Below are 22,856 nucleotides of genomic sequence, written 5' to 3' on the forward strand. Positions count from 1 at the left end.
TTTACTAACCATCCCACGTTTGGTATTCTTTCACCCTAGTGCAAATATTGGGGGGGGGGGGGGGCGTGTAAACTCCGAATTAACAAAGCAGGGATGGGAATCAAATCCACAAACACAATGTGAGGCCACAATGCAACCCAATGAAAAGAAACAGAGAAATACGGTAAATCTTAAAACAGCGTTGTACATAATGATTTTGGAATGACCCCTTTCTCAATGAAAATGGGGAACTCCGTGTTCATGCTACATTCCAATATTCTTAACTAAGTGCACATATATAATATTAACAATACTTCTACATACAATATAATATAAACAGCTGCCACTATAAGCACCGATAATTAAATGAACACTATCAAATTCTCAGAGCTCTGAAGCGGTGGATACACCGCTCCCCGACACGGCGCACCCGAAATCATTACCATGGAGCTGCCCCCAGACGCCGGTGCAGTTTGTGCGAGCTGTCGGTTATGACCAGCGTAGGTTTTCAATGAGGATCGGAGATTATACATATATTAAGGTCAGAGGGGCGCCTAAGGGGTCGGTAAGTACTTTACTGTGCTGCACAGGCAGTACGTATATTGCGCGTGCTGGAAATCAGTCACTGTTTGATTCATTCTGATTGCTTTAGTTAAAAATTGAATCGCTGTGCAAATGTACTTTGATTTATAAGCTATATAAGTTATATTGGCGATAGTGAGGTCATCTCACTTGGCAACCCCGGTACCACAGCATATCAGATTGTACTGGGAGTTTGGGCGTCTCGATGCTCACTTAACTATAGATTTGAAGACTGGAATGCTTCTTCACGTTGGAAATCTCTTCTTCGCATTAGATATATCTTTCTCATTTCTGTTTCTGTTCCTTGTCATCTGCTGCCCTTGCAGCCCACTCCGACAATATTTTTCACCGTTGCTTTGACTGGAAATCTGCACCACGTCCAAGACAGCCGTAAGAAAAAAGTATTGCGCCCGCGAGGATTAAATAATGCACAGACTGGCAGCTACATTAAAATAATATAGTGCTTTTAATCGCTTGCCACAGTTCGTCTGCTTTGAACTTAAGTATAGATAAAAGAAGATAAAGATAATAATAATAAAGAAGATAAAATACGCGGCATGTGAGCGATAGACCTCTAAGTACTAATACTCGTCACCTAAAGGGGTTGGGTAATACCACTGCTTATTTAATAGACTGCGTGTCTGAATACGTGATCGCTACGGAAATTATTATACGTCATGGACCCTCACCTCTCGCCTTAGAGGAGGGGGCTCCGGGCTGTTTATCATGCACATCCGGTCTGCAGGTAACGCGTGTATAGGTAGCGGAATCCCCCTTCACGAATTATCCACACGTAGAACCTCTCTCCGCACCCCCTTCACCTCCTCTTCCAAGTGTGTTGGCATTTTAAATTGGGGAGGGGGGATCTATGACAGTTACCCACTCCCCCAGGCAACAGGCCTAGATGATACCTCCTTCACCGCAGGCATCTCTATATAAAGCATCAACCACGAAAAGCATTTTTACTCTTGGGTTTAACACCTCACAGTAAAACTGCAAATATTTACACAAAACCTCAGACTGAAATCCAGCTAGTGAAGGTGCCAGCTAACCGTAACCTGATTATCCTGCACGATAAACGGAGCATATATGTAACGACTGCAGACGATGCACGGTGGTCGCATGACTGTTCCTAACATCTTCATAACTTTAGTTTTAATACGCTCATGATTCCTAATATAAGCTCTAAGTCAGTCCTTTCATTACAGCCTGAAATAATCTTCAAACTACCAAAGATGACGTTATAATCTCATTGGTTTGATTTTGCGTACATGCACACGCAAGAGAGAGAGAAAATACAGGCAATTCGATGTGAAAAATGGACATAGGGAGTTGTAATGGTAAACGAGATAAAAATAATCCTGTAGCTGCAGTTTATAAGGACCTGGGCCTCCCAGAAGCCTTGAAATGAATTTTTTAGTTGGTTTTATCTTGTGTGTCTTGCCTGTTGTCACTGTTGGACAGGGCGTAAACACTTCATCGTGCAATGTGATTACGGACGGGAAGCCATGAAGCGCACGCGCAGATATCTGAACGGAGGAAGCGTCCTTCACCATTTGTCTCTCGCTCCAGGGGTTTGTCTCCTGCCCCAGGTGGTCTTTGAGTCGAATGTCCAAATGGATGCGGAGGAGCAACCTCCCGTGTGTCAGACACTGTAAATACCACGCTGATATAATGCTAACTGAATTAGCGGGGGCTATCCGAAAGACAAACGCACCAAAGGCGTGGCTTTGCAGCTCCCGTGCGCCCTCTGCTGGTGACACTCTGTAATGCTCCCGGCTTCCTGGTGGATCATGTCTCAGTGTCGCTCGGAAAAAAACCACCTCAACACACAACCTTCATGTCAACATGTAGCTGCTAGGCGGTAAAGACTAGACCTGACATCTGATGCATTTCGTAACGTTGACAGATACAGAAGATTTCAGTAAGATGAAAGCAAACTGAATAGTCCCAGGATAGATAAAGTCCATGAAAACTGATCATCGTAATGACTGCTTTTCATTAACCATGAGGAACAAAAAGTCCCTTCTAGAAAAGTCCTGCTCGTGTCCTGCCTGGGTCTAAAGCCAAAAGATGTTCTCGAGGAGCACGGAATGGTGCGTGGACGTCACACAAACCACAAAGCGATGGAGGAAGCATTCCAGGATTCTGGAGAGTGTCCCGGCTCGGGGATTGCGCTCTTCCCCGGCTCTCAGGAGAATTCCTCTGGCGACGTACTGGTGGTGCTGTACAGGTCGGGCCGCAGGGAGGCTTTAACGCTGCTGCGGTGGCAACCGTTGGTGCTGGCGTGACGGGAGCCGGGCCGCTTGCTACGGCCGGTTCCGGGGTTGTCGCCGTCGGCCGGGTCGTAAACCACCACCATGCTGGACTCCATGCGGGAGAGGGTGTAGGTGCTGTTCTGCCGTGCTGGGTGGTGTCGCGTGGCCTGTAGCTCCAGCTCGTCATAGCTGGACACCTCCACGAATGGGCACCAGCGGAAGGCGCGCTTGAAACCGGCCCGGAACCTGTGGAGAGCAGACCGCACCAGACCGGGATGAGCACGGATGGACCGCAACCCAAACTCTGAAACCATTAATGTCCCCCTAATAACCCTATTCTGGGGGGGTTCAGAGAGACCGTCAGATACAAACAAAGCAATAAACGGTTTTCCTTTCAGGGTTACTGAGGGGGCGGCATGGTGAGTCAGTGCAGCCCAGGGTTATGGGTTCAAATCCCGCCACTTCCCTGTCTATGAAGTTTGCATGTTTTCCCTGTGTCTCCTGTCTTGTGTGTCCTGTGATGGACTGGCATCTTGGTCATGGTCTACCGGTGCCTGGCAGAGAGTCGAGGGCCCCGCCCACCCTGCTCAGGACAGATGGCCCTGAGATGAACAGCACCATAAAAAGGCAGCAGAGAGGACTGTAGCCCCAGGACAGGTGGTCATGAGAGCAAAGCAGAGAAGCAGCCAAACAGCTCCTCAGTTCCCAGTCCTTTCAGTCTGCATTGCTTTCTCATCTCTCAAGGCTTTAAATGTTTACTGTTCTGTAAAACAATTGTCAGAGCTACTGAATGGTTCTCTGGATTGCCAGGATGTTGCCTCTGCAGGTGTTTGTGTTCAGCACAAGTCCCAGGCTCGTATTGGGGCCAAAACACAAAGGGTGGTAAATAAACACACCTAGGAGCTCGATGACACGACAAACACTGTCACAGTACCATACAAAAGCATCCAGCACTTAGCCCGACTTCACCCTGTATCCTTTTGATCAGAGGATCCAATCCCCAAAGCTTCACGCCACCTCCCAAAAGTCATTTGCTTAACCACTGCGCCCCCTACGGGTGGGACAGTGTGACAGCAGGGGGTGCCTACCTGCTGTTAAGGCAGCAGTAGATGATGGGGTTGTACATGGTGGAGCTCATGGCCAGCCACAGCACGGAGAGATAGACCTGCTGGATGTACTTCCATCTGTTCAGTCTCCTGTTTACGCCCGTGACGATGAAGTAGATGTGAAAGGGCAGCCAGCACGTGGCGAAGGTCACCACCACAATGATCATCATCTTCACCACCTACGGGGGTTGGGGAGGGAGGGTGGCAAGAGAGCAAGACACACGAGAAACAAATCGTGGGCTTAAATGGACGTGTGTCCAATGTGTCAAGATGAACTCCAAGTCATTTGCTGCAATGGAGTTTATTACCCATATTACCCATGATTCACATTCAATTTCATATGGATTCAGATCTTGAATTCTGGGTCTTAGATCTTCAGTAAGGTTTAGAACAGGGGTGGGGAACCTGTTCCATTATCAGCCAATCGCAGCGGGTCCCCAGGAATGGAGCTGAGAATCGCTGCTTTATTATTGGCTGATGGAGAGGTCATCCCAACAACCCACACCGGCAAAAACCGTCAGTTACTCTGCCGAACACTAAACACAAGAAAGACTCCCTCCACGTCCCTGAGGGCATCGCGCCTGTCGAACTTTGGGCAGAAGTTCCACCTCTATATCTAGGCTCCTCGGACTGCAAATGGGGCTGATGAAACTCAACGGTCCCCCTGGCCTGTCAGCCCTCCACGGCATGCTGGGGACCTGCAAGGTGGCCTTTTGTGTCACGTTAGTGCCTGAAATCCACACCAGACGTTTCCTACCGCAGGGATCGAGATGTTCAAAGACGGAAGACAAGACGGGCAAAACAAATCCAGCTAAGCGGCTCTTGCCTTTGAGTTCATGCAAGAGGACGTCTTGATGGCACCCATCCGTGATAAATAGCTGTAACAGGCTCTCCTAGACCACCGTCACTCTTAGGTTAAGCGTCTTGATACAGCGGAGAGACAGCTGACCTGCCGTGATGCGACATTTCAGTATTTATAAGGTAATTATAACTGAATCGGAAATAAGGTCTAATGTGGTTTCTGGTTGAAGGTTAATCCATTATCCGTGTCGGAAATTGATTCCATAGCACTCGCAGAAGGCTCCGCGCGATATTTTACGGTATGAGTGGCGTGACGTGAATTTTGGCATCTGCAATCTCTGCACCCCCTCCCCAGCCTCGCTTCTGACAGGATCTGCGACTCGTCACTCCAGACTGCAAATGCCAGCTGCCCTACACAGTTAAGGCACCAGACTGGGGGATTCTGACTTATAAAAAAAAGCAGAAAGACGACCGCAAAGGCCACATGAAGTGGAGATCTCCTCGGGAGAAAATGCGAACCATGCACAAGTAGGAACAGAGAGAAGTGCATGCATATATTAGCGTTTCTATTATGGGGAATAAAAGGACGATTCCATGAAATATACATGAATGCGGAGAAATATACTCGAGGAGCAAAGAATTTGATATTTGAAATTTGGGTTGCATCTTTTTACATAATTTGTTATATTGTTTATTGGAATATATAATGCACATTGCCAGCCTTTTTGGCATTTGCATAAAAATGGCACTGCATTATTCAGCATGTCTGGCCACGTCGCACTGGCTTTAAATGTCAGCTGACTTGCTCAGGAATGTGGGAGAGGCCGCTCAGACTCCAGCGTTCCCGCTCCCTGGCAGCCGGACAGACCCGGGTGCGAGACCACAGCAGGTAACGGACGAGCGGGAGCCTCCGCTGCCTGGGGGTCTCCAAAGGAGGCCGGACAGGTGAGGCGAAGGGGGCAAGCGATGGCAGCCGGCCTCTGCTCAATATATCACACGGCAAGCTCTCCTCTCCTGCTAGTTTACACCCTACTGTTACTAAACCAGCGTCCCTTCCCTACTTTCTGCCTGGGGGGCGGGCAGCCAGTCAACCTTGGACCCCCCCCCCCCCCCCCCCAAGGAGTTTTTGGTTCCCCTCCTCCATTTTCTGCCAGTCTTTCTTTCCCTTCTTGTATCATGCACCATTTTGTATAAATGATGTAGTAACAGACGGCCACACACTCTTATGAAGCGGCCCTGGAGCAAAGGCGCTATATAAATCATCTGAAATGAAACCACCTTGCCGCATGTTAGCAATAATGCAGGATATGACACTGAGTTTGGGCTGCTCACTGGTGAGTGTTGACCCCATTCCTGGTCACATGGTCACAAACACAAAACCGTGGCTGCCTCCATACCTCATTTCAGGGACCCTGATACTAATCCGCTGCTTACGGTAAAACATCTCCTGTGCTTCCCCCACCAAACTACACAGAAGAGCTTAATCTGCGGGACGGATCACAGGTTCATTTACTGTACCGACGGGCCTGGGATTAACACCAGGGGCCTGGTTTGTATGGACTGCGATTCGCTCTGGCAGAAAAGAAGAATGCTCATCATTCACCCTAGTCTTTTTTGACTTTTTTGTGATGGTTCCCACCGTTAACAAGACATGTCAATATTTAAAATGCTTAGATAATTAATCTAATTAATCTGGTATACATTAATGGCGGTGCTATGCACTGTCCGCGCATCGCCTCAGAAACATTATAATTGTTGCCCGATCCGACACTCGCCGACAAACTGGCGATTCTGATCAAAAGAGCGCCGTAATTAAGTGCCTTTTGTGCAGGACACACGACACGCTGATTAATTTTTTAAATACCCTCATCGTAATTAGAGGGGGCAAGCGGCCATTAGCTCGCTAACGGCGACGGAATAAATATCTACACTGCTTTGCACGCTGATGGATGCTGGGCCTTAACGAGCTGAACGCGGCGTCAATTAATAGGCAGCCGGTGGTGTACGCCGGGTCTACGACGGGGTCTTGACAGGGGCAGGTAGCTGTGAATACCTGCGTCTCTAACTCTATCGGGCAGAGGTTTAGACGGCCGCCTGGGTCCTAAAAATAAACACAGAAGCAGTAGATAAACAAAGCCACCAGCGGCCTGTGTTTACACTGTCTCCGGTCTCCTGCCTGTTGCTGGGAATTTGGAGTCATGAAAGCGCCGATCTTAGGTGGAGAAAAGATGCGTAAACCTGAGTGACGCGAGACAGTTACTGAACATCAGAACTCAAACATTGACCAGAGCAGACAAATTCAAAGCAGAGCAGATACAAATTGAAATATAACCACTGGAAATAAATAAATGCTTTAACACACAGTTATGCATAACTGGTGTCTTTGCAGTCATCCCCACTCGTTACTAATCTGCGCACACAAGTACCTGCAGTGGTTTCAATAATTTGTGAACATTTTTACAAAGCATGTAGACTGTCTTGCGAGTCGTTTTTAAGGGTTCTGCACTTATGCCGCAGTAATTAAACTTATTATTCCAAATAAATGATGGAGATATTCTCAAACACGTTTCCCCTTTTTGAGGATGTGTGGATGAGGCTTTGATGTTTCACAGGGGCGGCGTTTCCGTGTCTGAGCGGAGGGGGGTGGGGTGGGGGGGGGGGGGGGGGGGCTGTATGCAGTTTTCCAGCTGCTGAGAGCCTTGCCAGTGAAGCATGGGGTGCGGAGTGACCCCTCACAATTCCGCTGCCTCAGTAGGCCAGGTTATGACTTCAAATGAAGAAGCACATCTGTGACTCTCCATCAGGCCTCCAGGTGTCTCTGGACGCAGCCGTCTGCAGCCGGGAAGCTGGCTGGAGTGACAGCTTAGCGCTCAGCTTATACCACTTTAATAACAATCCCTCTAATCTCCATGTCAGACCAAAATCAGCGGCCTGAACCTCGGGAGGGGTCAGCCCTGTCCATGCTGTTGGTAGGTACATCCTACCAACAAGCTCACCTGTCACCTCTACCATTCATAGTATTTGTTTTCCATTTACAGCATCAGTCAAATGTCTGGACACACCTGCTTTTAATGCATTTGTCTCTATTTTAGCTGTGCTATTTAACTTATAGTATAAGACCTTGAGGCAATGAAGTAATACATTTCAAATATTGCAACAACCAGAAGATGTGTTCAACATGTCAAACTTTTCTCAAATTTTAGACTCTTCGAAATTTCTCTTCGATGACATCACTGCGGACTCTTGCCGTTCCTTCAGCCAGCTTCTAGATGTAGCCGCCTGGGAAGCTTCTCCAACAGTCCTGAAGTTGTTCCCACAAGCGCTGGGCACAAGTTGGGTATCTTGCTCTTACTCTTTGATCCACCTCGTCCCAAACCTGCTCCGTTGGGTCTAGGTGGGGGGATTGTGGGGGCCAGGTCCTCTGTCACAGCACTCCATCTCTTTCCTTGTTACTACATAACCTCGAGGTGTGCTTAGGGTCATTATCTTGTTGAAAAACAACAGATTTTTAGTAGGTGTGTCCAGACTTCGGCGCCAAACGTTACTGTTTTTACCAATTTACATTCTCAGATGACACAATTCAGCTACCTGCTCAAAGGTATAACAGAAACAGATGCATAATTCTGCATTTCCTACATGCTGCCTCTTGAGGGCGCATGTGAGCATCCCTAAGGGGGGGGCGTAAAGAGGGTTTGTCCCCATGTGGCTCATGGAGACGAAACCCAGTGACGTTAATGCTCAGATATCGGGGTGTCTGTTACAATAAGAGCGGTCGGATTAAGCTCAGTTTCAATACCGACCAAGGAGGATTTGAACGCAGGGTCTGAGACGCTGAACCCAAATTCACGCTTCATCTGAGCTTAATGACAGGAACGACCTCAGAGGCAGGGCAGCCGATGCTTACAGGTGGCAGGATTTAAGAAATAGTCTGGTCCGAAAGCAAAACTGCAAAAAAAAATACGAGTTTCCTGTGTGGAGACCGAAAGATAAAAAAAAAATCCACTTTCAGATGAATAGCTATAATGAGGTGGGGGTGGGGGGTCCTCAACTGTATAATTTGGTCAAGAGACTCTTCTAGGCAAAGCTGCCCCCCTCACATGAGTGAAGGAAGATGGCAGGTCTCTGTATTCGCTAAAATGGATTTATTGCCGTCGTCGTTTGAGAGAGAGTCGTCTGAGTCGCTCCCCTGCGGTTTCCCCTCCCTCTCTCTCTTGCACACCAACATGCACACACAGCTATATGTTCCCAGAATGCAGACTCCATCCCCAGGATGAACCTTCCTGACGGCCTGAGTAATTGCCGCCTTATGCAGGCTGTGAGTAATTACTCAGTCTGCCTCCGGTGGCTGGCAGAGCAATTACAGGGCCGGTGATGATCGTGGATACAATAACAGACTAAGACCTCTCCAATGTTTGCTTCCTCTTGCAAGGTTCAGACTCGGGGGAGAGAAGTGTTCTGATCGTCAAGGAAAAAAACAGGAAACATAAATTCACAGATAAATAGGTACTGACGATTTGGCATAACCATTATTTAGATTTTTTTATTCAGAGTCCATGACAGACTACCAAGATGTATATCGATAATGACTATTTCCTTATTTCCTCCTGGTCTGAATTGTCTCGGCCTGGAGCAGTAATTCGTTTTGTGAGGAGAATGTAAATATTTGAGCGATCTCACCTGCAGAGAGAAGCAGGCGAGCTTTCAGTTTGCTTTAGAAGGGTTACGATTTGGCAGCATGTTTCCAAATCTGGCTCCGATCTGTTCGCTGCTGGGTCCGATCCAAAGCCAGATATGCATGCAGGATAGCCATGAGGCTGTCCCAAAGCTCTTTAGTTTACCCCGGGCAGCAGTCGGTCACGTATGGGCTAGATTTTCATCTCTATTTGGATCGTTCCCCAGGGTGAGATTGGCCACTTACAAAGCGAACAATCGGGGCGCCTTGATCATCGGCCGACCTCGGCACGGAGTGCCGCTGTGTGCTGATGACTCAAATACCATCTGAGCTCCCTTGCGGTCTCTCCCGAGGGATCCCTGCTTCTCATCTTCTGCTTATCATTTATCGGCTTGGGGCATTATCTCGATCTGAGTTGCCCACTGTGCATTGCAGGGCATTGCCTAAGGGTCCCAAAAAAGAGGAGCATCTCCCCGTCTTTGATACAGCTCATCCAAATCTATGACATTCACTCCACAAAGTCATCCAGCCTGGAAGACCATCAGTCTGGGCCCTTTTAATTAAGCTCCACTGCTGTAAGGGAGCGTGGTGGACAAAATGAAGCCAAGATGGCTGCCGTGACTCAGCCAAGAGCCCGTGGCATGGGTAGCATTGGTAATGAGAACACCAGCTAAATGAGTCAAAGATGCTTTCTGAGTTCAATTATTATTCCTGAGACAGGAATATTAGCCGATCACAGAGTAACAGGTAGTAACTATTAGCTCTCTGCGAAGCTCTCCCATGTCAGAGGCCCGACTTCTCGTGATCGGCCTTACCTTCCTCTTGGCCCGAAGTTGTCCGTGGTAGTTGTCAGACGTGTCTCCGGGAATCTCACCTCCCCATAGGGTGGCCCCCACGATGGTGTAAGTGATGGCCATAACCACTAGAGGCAGCATGTACACCAGAACGGTCACGATGATGTGATACCTGATTCAACGCAAGGGGAGAAGGTGGTGGGAAGGGAAAGATGTCAAGTTTAGTGATGGAAAATCAAGGCGGGGAAGTTGACGATACCGTTGAGACTCTACCTATGTGTTGAGCGAATGAAATGTGAGATTTGAGAGGTGGGGGGCCGTGAGGGCTGGAGGGCGGGGCTCACATGAGAGGGTCCTTGGAGTTCCTGGGCCAGGCCACATAGCACAGGGTTCTCCGCGGGATCTTCTTGGTGGTGGAGTAGAAGCAGAGTGGGAAGGCCAGCACCACGGCCAGCACCCAGATGGAGGCGATCACCACCTTGGTCGCTGTAGCCGACAGCCTGGGTTTCAGCGGGTGGATGATGGCCATGTACCTGTGCGAAGACCGGGACCGCCACACCCAGGGGCGGGGCCATCAAACTGCATGCCAGGTCCCATAACATCAGACACACAGCATGTCCTGTACCCAAGAACACCTTCACAGGTAACTCCAAACAAACACTAACAACATAAATGCCCAAAGAATGACCTTACATATACTGATTATGAATTTATGATTTAAACCAACGGTTTCACAAAAGATACTTATGAAAAACTTTAACTGGGTGGTCCATAGGGAGGGAACATTGTCCAGTCACTGTCTAGTGTAACCCAAAGGATGTGTATGAAGCGACCAATGGGAAGTGGATTCAACTGGTTATTGATTGCTAGAGTGAAATGAAACCCACCCACTGATTCATTCTGTGGTTATCCATCAGAGAATAACGATGGTGTATTCTGTGTACGAAAGTAGTTGGGGGTAGGGTGGGGGGGGGGGTCTCCTCTGCCACATGGAATACATGCCCCCCCCCCTTCCAATGGCCTGGAACTCCAAGGGCATAAATACCCACAAATCCTGCTGGATTACACTGAATACACAGACGTCCGGGCGGACAGTGCTAACCTGCTGTCTAGCTTCCGCGCCTCTTCATCCATATCTTGGCAAAAAAATAACATAAGAACATCTATTTACATCGTGGAAAAGAGCTTCGTGGTTGCCATGGTTCTGCTAATTGCATCACACGGTGAAACAAAACGGTAACCAGGTTTGCAGACGTCACTAATTTCAAATCAAACACTCCGGCTTCTGGACCATTTGCCGTGCAGGGCGGTGGGAGGAACAGGACGCATTAATGCTCTTGACGCCAGACAGCGGGGGGGGGCCATGGGGGAGGGGGGGGGTCACCATTTCCCTTGACGTGGGGAGCCGCAGCAGACAGGAATTTGCCACACAATTTTGTTTGGTGACACTGGACACCGAACCATGCCAATGGGGCCCAGCCAGGCTTTGGCTCCACTGATGTCATGGCCGATAACAGCGCATTATGGATAACTATACAATCTCTATGCGTCTCCATCTGTGGTGTCTCTCCATTTCAGCTAGTGACGAAGGCTTAAAACCAAATAACAGCGAGACAGGTTGGCTGTCCATTGTACTCTTTGAAGCATAAAGATGCAAACAGAAGACAGGGCATTCTGGAGGAGAGTCACCTCTGCGGTGGCCTGGAGTTGACAAAACCATAACGATAACTGATTCATGGCTCAGCTCAAACTGACCCTCAAAGCCTCTCTTGGGGGTGGGATTGGGGGGGTGTCTGTCTGCAGCAGGAACGCACAAATTATTTTAATGCCCCTAAAGATGTTTCCATTGCCTGCACTGAGATCAAGAACAGAGGACCTGAGGAGATGAATTACTGATCCCGTTCCCCACTAAACCATCTGCTCAGTAGCACTAGCTGAGGTTGTGCTGGCATCGTAGGGCGACCAGACTCACTCTGACCCTGCAGTGGAAAAGTGTTTTTGGAAAATGGATGGATGGATGGATGGATGGATGTACAGATAAGCCTAACTGGCTATATTTTTATTTTTTGGTGTTTTTTCCCCCTTATTTCACAGAACCTTTTAGATAAGTACAGGCAGGTCTGAGATTATGTCGACTTGTGCACCTTTATATCACTAAAAACTTAAAACTTTAGGGTCTGTTATCCTATAAATGAGAAAACTATACACTGCTGTTCTTGACTGGCACCTTATCTAGTACCTTCGCTAACTGCAACAGCTGTGCTCTCTCTACTTACACACCCGTTTGGTTTGGATTCTGATGTGTGCTGTTTGAACAGCACCCCAGTTGCTGTGTGCTCTTAGTAATGGTCGCTTTACACTACTAAGATATTTGCATTCATGCTGCACTTGTTGCTCACTGAAGGCTTTAACATTTCAAGTAAGAATCATGAAAGCAGTTTCAACGCAAAAGCCACAGGATCTGCCACCGGGGGACCGTCACGTTAACGAACACACAGCCAAATCACCTTCATAAATAAGTCATCGAACCCCAGAGTGGCTTCCAGGGTCCAAGGGTGGAGGGGTCTGATTGGCTGGGGCGTGATCGGTCGCAGTTGATTGGTCTCGGTTTACAGAGGACCAATGGCGCTGAGGAGTCCCCAGGTGGCAGCCTGCCATCATTACCGCACATTTACACGGCAGGAGTCCCTGACAAGTGCAATTTTCACAGCTTATTACGGTCATACTTAATTTATTTATGCTGCTGGATCTCGACCAGGGAAACTCCAACGACCAGAGTCTCCCTCCGTTTGTGCACCAGCGGAAGAACCCCGAGTTACTTATTTACCACAATCCTCCAAACGTTGTGCAATTTCCTCTGCTAGATTGAAGAAATGTGTCTGTGAGGTAAGGGTGCATCGAGAGTTCTGCTCGGCCCGGCCCGGTCCGTCTGGAGCCCTGATAACAGTTGGAGGGCATTCTTCCATAGGTTTAGCGCCATTCAAACAAATTGGCCCCAGTACTGGTGCCAAAAGTCCAAAGCAGGCCTGCTTTAGTCCTGGAATTCCTTCATACAGGGACCACCGAGAACTTCTGTAGAACTATATTTAACAGTTATCCTGACATTCTGTACCCACCTGTATGCTCCAGACCCCAGTACTGAAAGGAGTTCCTTGCACTCCAATGTTGACTTTGGAACATTACCAGATGGGATTTCTTGATCAACTGGAAAACCTTTATGGGTCTGCTGTGCCCCAAGGCACTCAGGGTGTGTGTGGAATTTGTGTATTGTATCCACAATGCACAGCTTTCCTCCTGCAGTTCAAGGAGATGCAGTGAGTTTGACCAGCATCCCCTAGTTGTCCATGAGGTGTGAATTGGTGCTTATTTGTCCTGCAATGGACAAGCATTCCAAACAGCTTATTCCCAGGTTCAGGTTCCCTGGGAACCTTTATTGGATAAGTGGTTGGGATATGAATGGATAGATTAATCATATCATACTAAAACCTGCGGGACGGCTGTGATTCCTAAACACAGCTCTTCTATTCCCAGCCGATTCCCGCGTTTTTAGAGATGCGTGAGGCATAGTCTACTGAATCTTACGCTCGGAACCCACGGCAGTCCTCCAGTGATGAATGCAGACTTCGTTTCCAAACCACGGTCGTCCTTAATAATATATGTAGTCAGTCAGTCTGGAGCAAATATCTGCTCTGGATGAACGTTTAATTCATTTTTATTGCCATTGTGACTGGTGCGTACGCGGGAAACGCGGTAAAACGAGCGCTTCGCCAGCTCTGACGCCCTTAATTTACGAATGTAAGTTTACAAAGCCACATATTATTTGTCATAAGATGGTCTCCAGGCACCTTTGTGAGCATAAAGTTGGCGTCTTGTGAGTAGATTAAAACTTGATATTGTTTTTAGCTTAAGTGGACTGCAAAGAGCACACACAACCCTGCCTTTTATGTCATATTCCTCCGTTTATAGTACTATCCATGTTAAACATGGTAAACTAAACACAACTATAACAGTGCTTTTGCCACTGTTATTGCCACTAAAACTTCTCAGGAAATTCGCAAAGATGAAACAGACATCAAAATTTGTGATTGTCGTCAACACCCAGAGGGTTTTAGATTTAGATTAAGCTTTGATCGCACGGGGACGCCCGCCCGCCCCCCCAACCCCGAACTCCAGTCAATAAATAATTTAACATTTTTTCCCCACAGAAAGCGCTTCAGCAGCGACGTCCCATGTATTTCATTTCCTTTAATAACTGGCTGCAATTCTATGCTAATTAAGGTTTGATCGAATCTCACTTTAATCACATCTCTCATGAATTTGTGGGTCTCCGGGGAAATTCAATTCTGCAAATAGAGCGGTTCTTCAAATATTTTACAGTGCATGTCAAAAATTACGTGCAATGCAGAAGCTGAACACAGTGACGTTAAAGAGTGATATTTCCTGCATGCGTTTGGGTGACAGCTGTCGCTTACCTGTCCACGGCGATGGCAGTCATAGAGTAGATGCTGGCGAAGACCGCAGCCACCGGGAAGAAGTTGTGGAACTTGCAGTAAGCCTTGCCGAAGTACCACTCTCCATGGGCGGCGTAGATGAAGTTGATGAGGGTGTTGAAGGCAGCCATGGCCACGTCGGAAAACGCCAGGTTCAGCAGAAAGTAGTTGGTTACGGTTCGCATGCGCTTATGAGCCAGAATAATCCAGATCACTACTAAATTGCCGAAGACGGCCACGGCCAGCACGGAGCTGTAGGCGACCGACCAAAGCGCCACTTGCCACGGCGGCTGCACGAACTGGTTCGTGATGTTGCCGGGAATGCCAGCGCTGCTGTTGGATCCATTGTTGGGCAATGCCATTATAAAAGTTAATGTTTCTTTTTCTTTAGTATCAAAATTCTAAACGCGAAATCTATATGGTGGGTAAATTGCGCAGAGTTGCCGGATCTATAGGTTCTCAGCCGCCGCAGATCTTGCGTGACGATGCGTGGCCAGCGCTACCCGGAGCGGTGTGCGCGCCCAGACCGCGTCTCTTTGCGCGGATGCATCGCTGTGCAGCTCGGAGGCGCACCGTGCGCAGGCTGGCCGAGGACTGAGGCAGTCACATAAGAAGGGGGGCTGCCGACTAGACGCGCCCCCAACCCAGCCCACGGTCTGACGAGCGCAGTTTATTGAAGTTATACTTCAACAACGCGCCGGTCTGATGTGCGCCCCTGTCCGCAGCACTAACGCGCACGGCTGAGTCTATCGATCCTCCCTGATGGTTGAAATGAAGCTGCTTGGCGCGTCTATGACTCAAATGAGCTATGCAAGGTGCATAATCCCAGCAGTTTTATTATACAGTACACCTCTACACTTAGTGCAAGTATATATTGTCCGAGAATTTACTTATGAACACTGGCAATGATGGTCGGATTTGAGAGTGCAACCTTACTGACTAATACTGTGTAATACTGATGGGAAAACACCGGCACGCAAACATCCCTTAAAAGTTGTATTCTGTTCGGGTTCCATCCCTCTCATATTCACAGGTGTTTCAGAAGAAATCACTCGCATAACAATGCATCTCCTAGCCCAGGCTCGGCGGCAGGAAAGTTCGCTGTGCAACAGCCGAAATTCAATATTACGCTGCTTCGTAGAGTCGGTGTATGTGCCGTTCCTATGGACCCGTTGCAAAAATTATCTTAGCAAATTCATCAGGGAAGGTGCATTATTCAGCTTCCACACCGGCATCCTGCATTCAAATAAGCTGTTAGTCCCAGGCAATTAGACACTGCAGCCAGAAACAACACAATAACATTTATTAATAGTACACTGAAGAACAACACAGTGATAGTTCATTTCAGTTTAATTTTCTGGGGCATTGTTGTTTTACACATTGTCCCAAAACAGATCTTACTGACAAGTCTGACTCGACTTATTAATGTTCCGATGCCTGATTGTATCGCGTTGTTTTCATTATTCAAATATTCAGTCATTTTCTCTGTTCCATTTACTAGGCTGCATGAAGCGAAGGGTTGATATATCACACGATCAGAGACTTGCATTGGCGTCCCTGCCTATCTGCATTCAATACACCACATGATGCCTGTTTTCGGGTTTGATTCCTTGCAGCGCGCGAGTGACCCGTGTGCGCGCATTGCCTTGTCAGACCCTACAGTTAATGTTTTTGCATCTCTTTGCTGGGCTTCAGAGCCAATAACGTTAAGGCAGTTAAGTCCACTAGGCAGCAAATGAGGGGCTGATGAAGCTCACTCCCACCCTAATCGTGTCAATAAAGAGACGGAGACAGAGGAAAAAACACAGGGAAGTGACAAGCTTCTTCCCAGCGGCTGACAGCTTCACCCTCCTAGCCGACATCTCGCAGCCCCCCACGCCCTCACAGGAGACCAAGGCACCCCGAAAAGCCGCCTTTTGTTTCTACTTTAATTTTGGCACCTGCAACAGAAGGACATTTGCTCGCCGTTCAACCGCACCGCGTCTAATTATAAGTAATGCGCTGGTGAGCACAAAGCGGCGCGCGGCGAGCTGCTGTCCCCGCAGCTCCGTCATCGGACGTGAGCGCTGAAGTCAGTCCGACTCCCACATGCGCGCAGACGAACCGCAGCATCCCAATTAGCGGCTGTCAGCTCGTCTCGGCAAGGACAGCCGTCAGGCAGCCCTCTTCTGCGGCTCCGATCGCACGATTTCCCTCCGCACTCTCATCTCCCCTGTTACTGCCCGACATTTTCCCCTGACCTACACTAACCACATGCACAAATTTCTCCGTGTCGCAGCCTCTCACCCAGGGCCTTGTACCCCCGAGGCTGCTTATGCTCTTTGCCCACTGTGCTCAAGCTCGCTTCCGCTGTTCCAGTATGTGGGCGTCTTTATTATTAACAACCATAATATCAATAATAGCGCCTTTTAGTTATACAATAGGCCTACACAAAGTGCTTCACAGTAGGACACAGTGTGTTAATACACAGTGTGGGGAAATAGACATGAAAATATAAAAATACAGGAAAACACATATGAAAATAAAACAACAGGAAAGAATCACAAAAAAAAGGCAAACAAATATTTCTTTGGCTCTTTTTGAATATGTCCGCTACATGAACATTTTTAAGATGGACAGAGACTGAATCCCATAGGTCAAGGCCAGAGTAGTTCTACCTAAAGGAGTTTTATACTTAGAACAATGTATGTAAGCTAGAATTGCATTAAAAGCAGGATACATTTTTTTTTGATAAAAGTATTTACAGGAACTCGGAGTACAAACATCATGGAACGAGTACTGCTCATGAAATTAGAGACTGAATTGTGGTGGCACTGGGGTTGCGTACAGGCAGTACTCACCTCTAAAGTTTCCTGTACACACTGATCAGAGTAGTTGTGGTGCAGCAGGTTCTGCCAGAGAACGAGAATTATTAGATACCGGTATCTCACACAGTCGACACAGGGAGGCAGAACTGACTGGGATTTAGGGTTAGAGGATTAATGAATCAAAGTGTCCTGGGTTCTTCCCATTAAGTGGATTTCATAACTCCAATGCGAATGAACTCCCCTTTCAGCAGTAATGGTCCCTCGCAGGCTTTTTTCTGCGAAGGCTACAGCTCATTAGAGGTTCTCATTTGGGGGGGGGGGGGGGGGGCTGTGTAATAGATTTACTTCTGGATCATCCTGCAGACAGAAAGGTGAACCTCACTGCTTCCCTGGTTCCCTGTCAGATAAGAGCCGCAAACCTAAATCCCCGGATATTCTGTGTCATTAAATAAATCATTATGTAAAACCTGTGCCTCTATGAAGTTATGTTTTAGCAACACAATTTCAAAATAATGACAGTAATGTTTTACCTTGTTAGGCTAAAGGGACTTTATACCCCAGTAAACCATTAACCGAATAAAAGCTGCCATAGCCGATTAAGAAAATCATTCCCATATGTTTTGTAAGTCGTCTTCTTGGAAATAATAGGTTGCCCTATGTTACCTGCTTCTGCAATAACAGCAAATAAATAGGTTTGAGGAAATAGGGAGAAACGCATGTGTGAAATATGGGTCTGAGTCTTACACTGTCACTGCCACGGGGCATGATGCAGGCGGGAAAAAGCAGGGGGCGATCCACTTTCCGCTCCGAGACAACAAGGGTTTATTTAATACAACTAAAAACATACTGGGGAGAATATATCAAAACAAATGGACCTTGAGGGAAACAGGGAAAAATAAGGAATTAATTAATTACCAAGAAACTAAACAAAACCAAGGAACAACCAAAGCCTAAACGGAGCAGTAACACACAGCTACTTAGCCCAATGACTACTTGAACACAAGTAGAGTAGAACAAAAGTAGGCACTTAAATACACTGATTAAACCGGGTTAACGAAAAGACAGGTGTGGAACAGACAGCGGACCAGTCACTGGGACACGGGACAATGAGCAACAGACAGCGGACCAATCACTAGGCACAGGAAAATGGCCAACAGGTGGAACCGATAACAAACTTAATCATGAAACCAAAAGACTTACCAGGCCAACTAGGAGATATAATCTAACCACTTGGAAAATATCAAAGACAAGTATTACTGTCACGCCCGGCTCGTCCGATCCTCGTGTGTGCCACGCCCCCTGCTTATCCACAAGCTTCCCTGATCTTGCCCAGCTGTGTCCGATTATTTTCGCCCAGTCCCGTCTATTTCAGTCCATGTCTTGCCTTGGTTTTGGTCATTGATGTTAGTTCTAGTGTTATGTCCTGTACTACCCGTAACCCGAATAAATCCCCGTTTTCCGCGTATTTTGCCTCCTTGCCTCCTTCCTGCCTGCTTGCCTGCCCATGCGCTCACCCGCTCACCCTGCGAACTCTGACAATTACATAATCATGAAAGGTACAAGGGGCGGCATGGTGGTGCAGTGTGTCCCCTCGAGCCTCTGCCTGGGTCACATGTGTGTGGAGTTTGCATGTTTTCCCCATGTCGTCGTGGGGTTTCCTCCGGGTACTCCGGTTTCCCCCCACAGTCCAAAAACATGCTGAGGCTAATTGGACTTACTAAATTGCTGGTAAATTTCGGGATAGGCTCTGGACCCCCCCCCCCCCCCCCCCCCACAACCCAGTAGGATAAGTGGTTTGGAAAATGGATGGATGGATGGATATTTGTGCATTCACTTTTTATATTTTTTACTTTTTTTAACCCATTTCTGTATCGTACACGTTTTCATTTTATCTTATTTTTCTTGTGTGGTATGCTTTTCACTGTACAGCACTTTGGTGAACTCGCAATGCCCTATAAAGAAATACTGACTTGACTTTCATTTAGTAGACACTTTTGTATAAGGCAACGTAAGAATGAGGTAAATCACTCACAACAGACACTCGTCTAACGTGAAAAGCCGAAATTCACAGATATCGGCTCTTCACCCGAAAAGCCGTTGAGAGAGTTCTCCGTTCTCTGTAAATATGCTAACAGTGTGCTTTACCATTCTGAAGAACATCTGGACCTCCTGAGTCGGGTCAGACGCCCTGTGGTCTGCTTCACTTTGCCCTGGAGATGCATGGAGCAGTATTTACACCAACTCAGAACCGGGCTCAGTACCCATATATGCAAAATGCATCCATACTAAAACACTCCAGCGGCCGAGGTCCAGTTAGGTGCACTTTCTCATGACCTTTAACCCATATAAATCGCCCTCAATTTACGGGTTTTCATCTTTTCATGATGCATGCAGGGTTTCCAGTCAACCATAAAGTTAGAATTTCGTTGCCAGCATCAGAATTAATGATTTCACAAAATTGCCTGTGTTGTTAAAAAAACATTGTCTGTAGAAAATAACCTTCCAGTTTATTGCAGTTATTAATGTAATTCAGTCATCGCCCGGGCGTTAATGAAAGCGTTTGAGAAGGGAACCATAATTTACCTAAACTCAATGGTCTTGAAAATCTCCCGCTGTTTGATGACATCTGTTATGGATTCTTCCCTTGTTTGGGGTTGATTCCACGTATGTGTTTCCTGCAAAGGGCAGATGTGCCTTTTCGCTTGGTCTCTGCGCTCATGTACGGATACAGGAAAGTCCCGTTTTCAATAAGCATTATGCTTAATCTGATATCAGAATCGTGGTCTGTGTTATTTAATTTTTGAAATCTTTTTTGTTGCAATATCGTTTACTGTACATCTTTTGACCTTTTTATTCTTTCATATTTTATTACATTTTACAGATACTCCCTGATAGATGCCCTCTTACAGATGCCCCCTGACAGATGCCCTCGTACAGATGCCCCTGACAGATGCCCCCTGACAGATGCCCTCGTACAGATGCCCCCTGACAGATGCCCTCTTACAGATGCCCCCTGACAGATGCCCTCTTACAGATACTCCCTGACAGATGCCCCCTGACAGATGCCCTCTTACAGATGCCCTCTTACAGATGCCCCCTGACAGATGCCCTCTTACAGATGCCCTCTTACAGATGCCCCCTAACAGATACCCCCTGACAGATGCCCTCTTACAGATGCCCTCTGACAGATGTCCCCTGACAGATGCCCTCTGACAGATGCCCCCTGACAGATGCCCTCTTACAGATGCCCTCTGACAGATGCCCCCTGACAGATGCCCTCTTACAGATGCCTCCTGACAGATGCCCCCTGACAGATACCCCCTGACAGATGCCCTCTTACAGATGCCCCCTGACAGATGCCCTCTTACAGATGCCCCCTGACAGATGCCCTCTTACAGATGCCCCCTGACAGATGCCCTCTTACAGATGCCCTCTGACAGATGCCCCGTGACAGATGCCCTCTTACAGATGCCCCCTGACAGATGCCCTCTTACAGATGCCCTCTGACAGATGCCCCCTGACAGATGCCCTCTTACAGATGCCCCCTGACAGATGCCCTCTTAGAGATGCCCTCTTACAGATGCCCCCTGACAGATGCCCTCTCACAGATGCCCTCTGACAGATGCCCCCTGACAGATGCCCTCTTACAGCACCCTCTGACAGACGCCCTCCCTTTTACAGAAGATATGTGAAAAGCTATACATCAAACTTCATTACAATAATCCTGTGATCTTAACTGGTCTCATCAAGTGATCTTGGCACAAGAGCAGCACATTTGATGACAAGTACCTTCACAGCCATTCCGTCCTGAGCGTGTTTTTAGGGCTGAGCTACCAGCAAACGCACTGGCATGGAACGTAACTAACCCAGGCGATGGTTTAGTTAGCTAGTTTGTGGGCCAACGCTCACGCCAAAAAAGATTAGTCTAATTATCACAGGTTTTTTTTTCATGGGGAATAGGGCCTGTTGTGTTGCAGTTGGGTTGGTTAGGATGATGAATTTTGGGAATCTGCCAGTAATTGAATTAAAATCGGGAGATAAATTATACAGCCATGTTTTTCATATCCTCCTGCTCTCAAATGGCCCTTAGCAGGCTCCTCTACAGCCCTCCACGGCCAACCAGAATGCCGGCTGTGTCTCGCACACGGCGATGCTGCCTGTTTTGTGAAAGTTCATTTGATGATGAGATAAAAACCCTTGAGAAACGGCGTGCTGCCCCCCGATATGAGGGATACATCCAAATCGCTTCTTAGCTCAGCGCTGGGTTGGGGGGCAGGTTTTAACCCGTAGTTTTCTTTTTTTCTTTTCAATTTCACATCCTCATTGTGAGCCGATTCTTCAGAAGCTGGTCTGTTCTCTTCTCCTCCCGGGGCAATTGGCCACCATCGATGCGGGAAGGGGCTGGTCACATGACCGCCGTCAGGTCATGCGGATACATAGGAAGAGAATCACCTTGTTCAGATTAAAAAACGAGGCCAGGCCCGGATCTCTGGATGCATCCCTCACGGTCTCGGGCTGATTCGCAATCAACATAATTTAATTAACGAGGCACATGGTTAACGAGGCTGTGTCTGCAAGAGCGGGGTGGGGGGGGGGGGTGGGTAAATGAGGGCAGCATGGACCTGAACCACCTTTTCTCGTGGCTGACATTACAGCCGATCGGGGCTGATCACCCCTGGTCTGGGGGGAGGGGGGGGGGGGCGGGTTGCTATCGAGCCCCTGATCTCTGCCACGCCGGCATGAGCGCCCAGGCAATGTGTGTGGGGACTCGTCAGCTTCATGGGGGGGCTGCCCAGAGGATGGCGAGCAGGTTTGAGAATAAGCGACAGGCGTGGGTTGCGGGCCCCGTTTTTCTGCCTGCCGATGCTCTCCAATGAAAGCATGACGCATCAGGGAAGCCATCCGTTCGTGGATAAACGAATGACAGATACATCCTGGTCGGGTAGCATGTGGGGGATAAGGGCACCCAAAATCTGACCTCTGACCCATAGACCTCAAGCCCTTCATGGGCGGTCAATGTCTGTCCTTTTTGGATCAGCTCTTAAGGCCTTCAGGGAAACAGAAACCTTTTACAGAGGTTACATGGACGGAACCAGCACCAGCCTGAAGAATGAGAATATTCAGATTATATCCCATTTGAATTTGACTTCAAATCGGACCCTTTATGTTTAAATGGGACATGAATTAGTTTTGTTGCAGGACAAAAAGATGACAATGGCTGCGTATAAATACTACAATTCAATAAGAATGATAATGATTTGATATAGTCTTTCATATACACTGTATTGTCAAAAGTATTGGGACACCCCTCAAAATCATTGAATTCAGGTGTTCTAATCACTTCCATAACCACAGGTGTATAAGATC

At 47.8% G+C, this 22,856-nt stretch overlaps 1 protein-coding gene across 1 annotated transcript; it reads right to left on the reverse strand.

Annotated features, from left to right (window-relative positions):
• Positions 1–1,008: 1,008 nt before the first annotated feature.
• Positions 1,009–16,496, reverse strand: tacr3a (tachykinin receptor 3a). Its single transcript, XM_048996654.1, has 5 exons — positions 14,665–16,496; positions 10,537–10,725; positions 10,214–10,364; positions 3,908–4,104; positions 1,009–3,065 (listed from the first exon to the last, which is right to left on the reverse strand). The coding sequence occupies exons 1-5, from the start codon at positions 15,042–15,044 to the stop codon at positions 2,753–2,755; spliced, it is 1,230 nt and encodes a 409-aa protein (XP_048852611.1). The 5' UTR covers positions 15,045–16,496; the 3' UTR covers positions 1,009–2,752.
• Positions 16,497–22,856: the final 6,360 nt, after the last annotated feature.

Source organism: Brienomyrus brachyistius, chromosome 25, assembly GCF_023856365.1.
Source record: "Brienomyrus brachyistius isolate T26 chromosome 25, BBRACH_0.4, whole genome shotgun sequence".
Taxonomy (NCBI): domain Eukaryota; kingdom Metazoa; phylum Chordata; class Actinopteri; order Osteoglossiformes; family Mormyridae; genus Brienomyrus; species Brienomyrus brachyistius.

Coding starts and splice junctions, on each gene's coding strand:
- tacr3a (XM_048996654.1), bottom strand. CDS start 15,044: ATGGCATTGCCCAACAATGGATCCAACAGCAGCGCTGGCATTCCCGGC. Junction 4,105..10,213: donor AACTTCGGGCCAAGAGGAAG/GTAAGGCCGATC, acceptor CAACCCCCGTAG/GTGGTGAAGATGATGATCAT. Junction 3,066..3,907: donor TACTGCTGCCTTAACAGCAG/GTAGGCACCCCC, acceptor TGCTCTCCACAG/GTTCCGGGCCGGTTTCAAGC.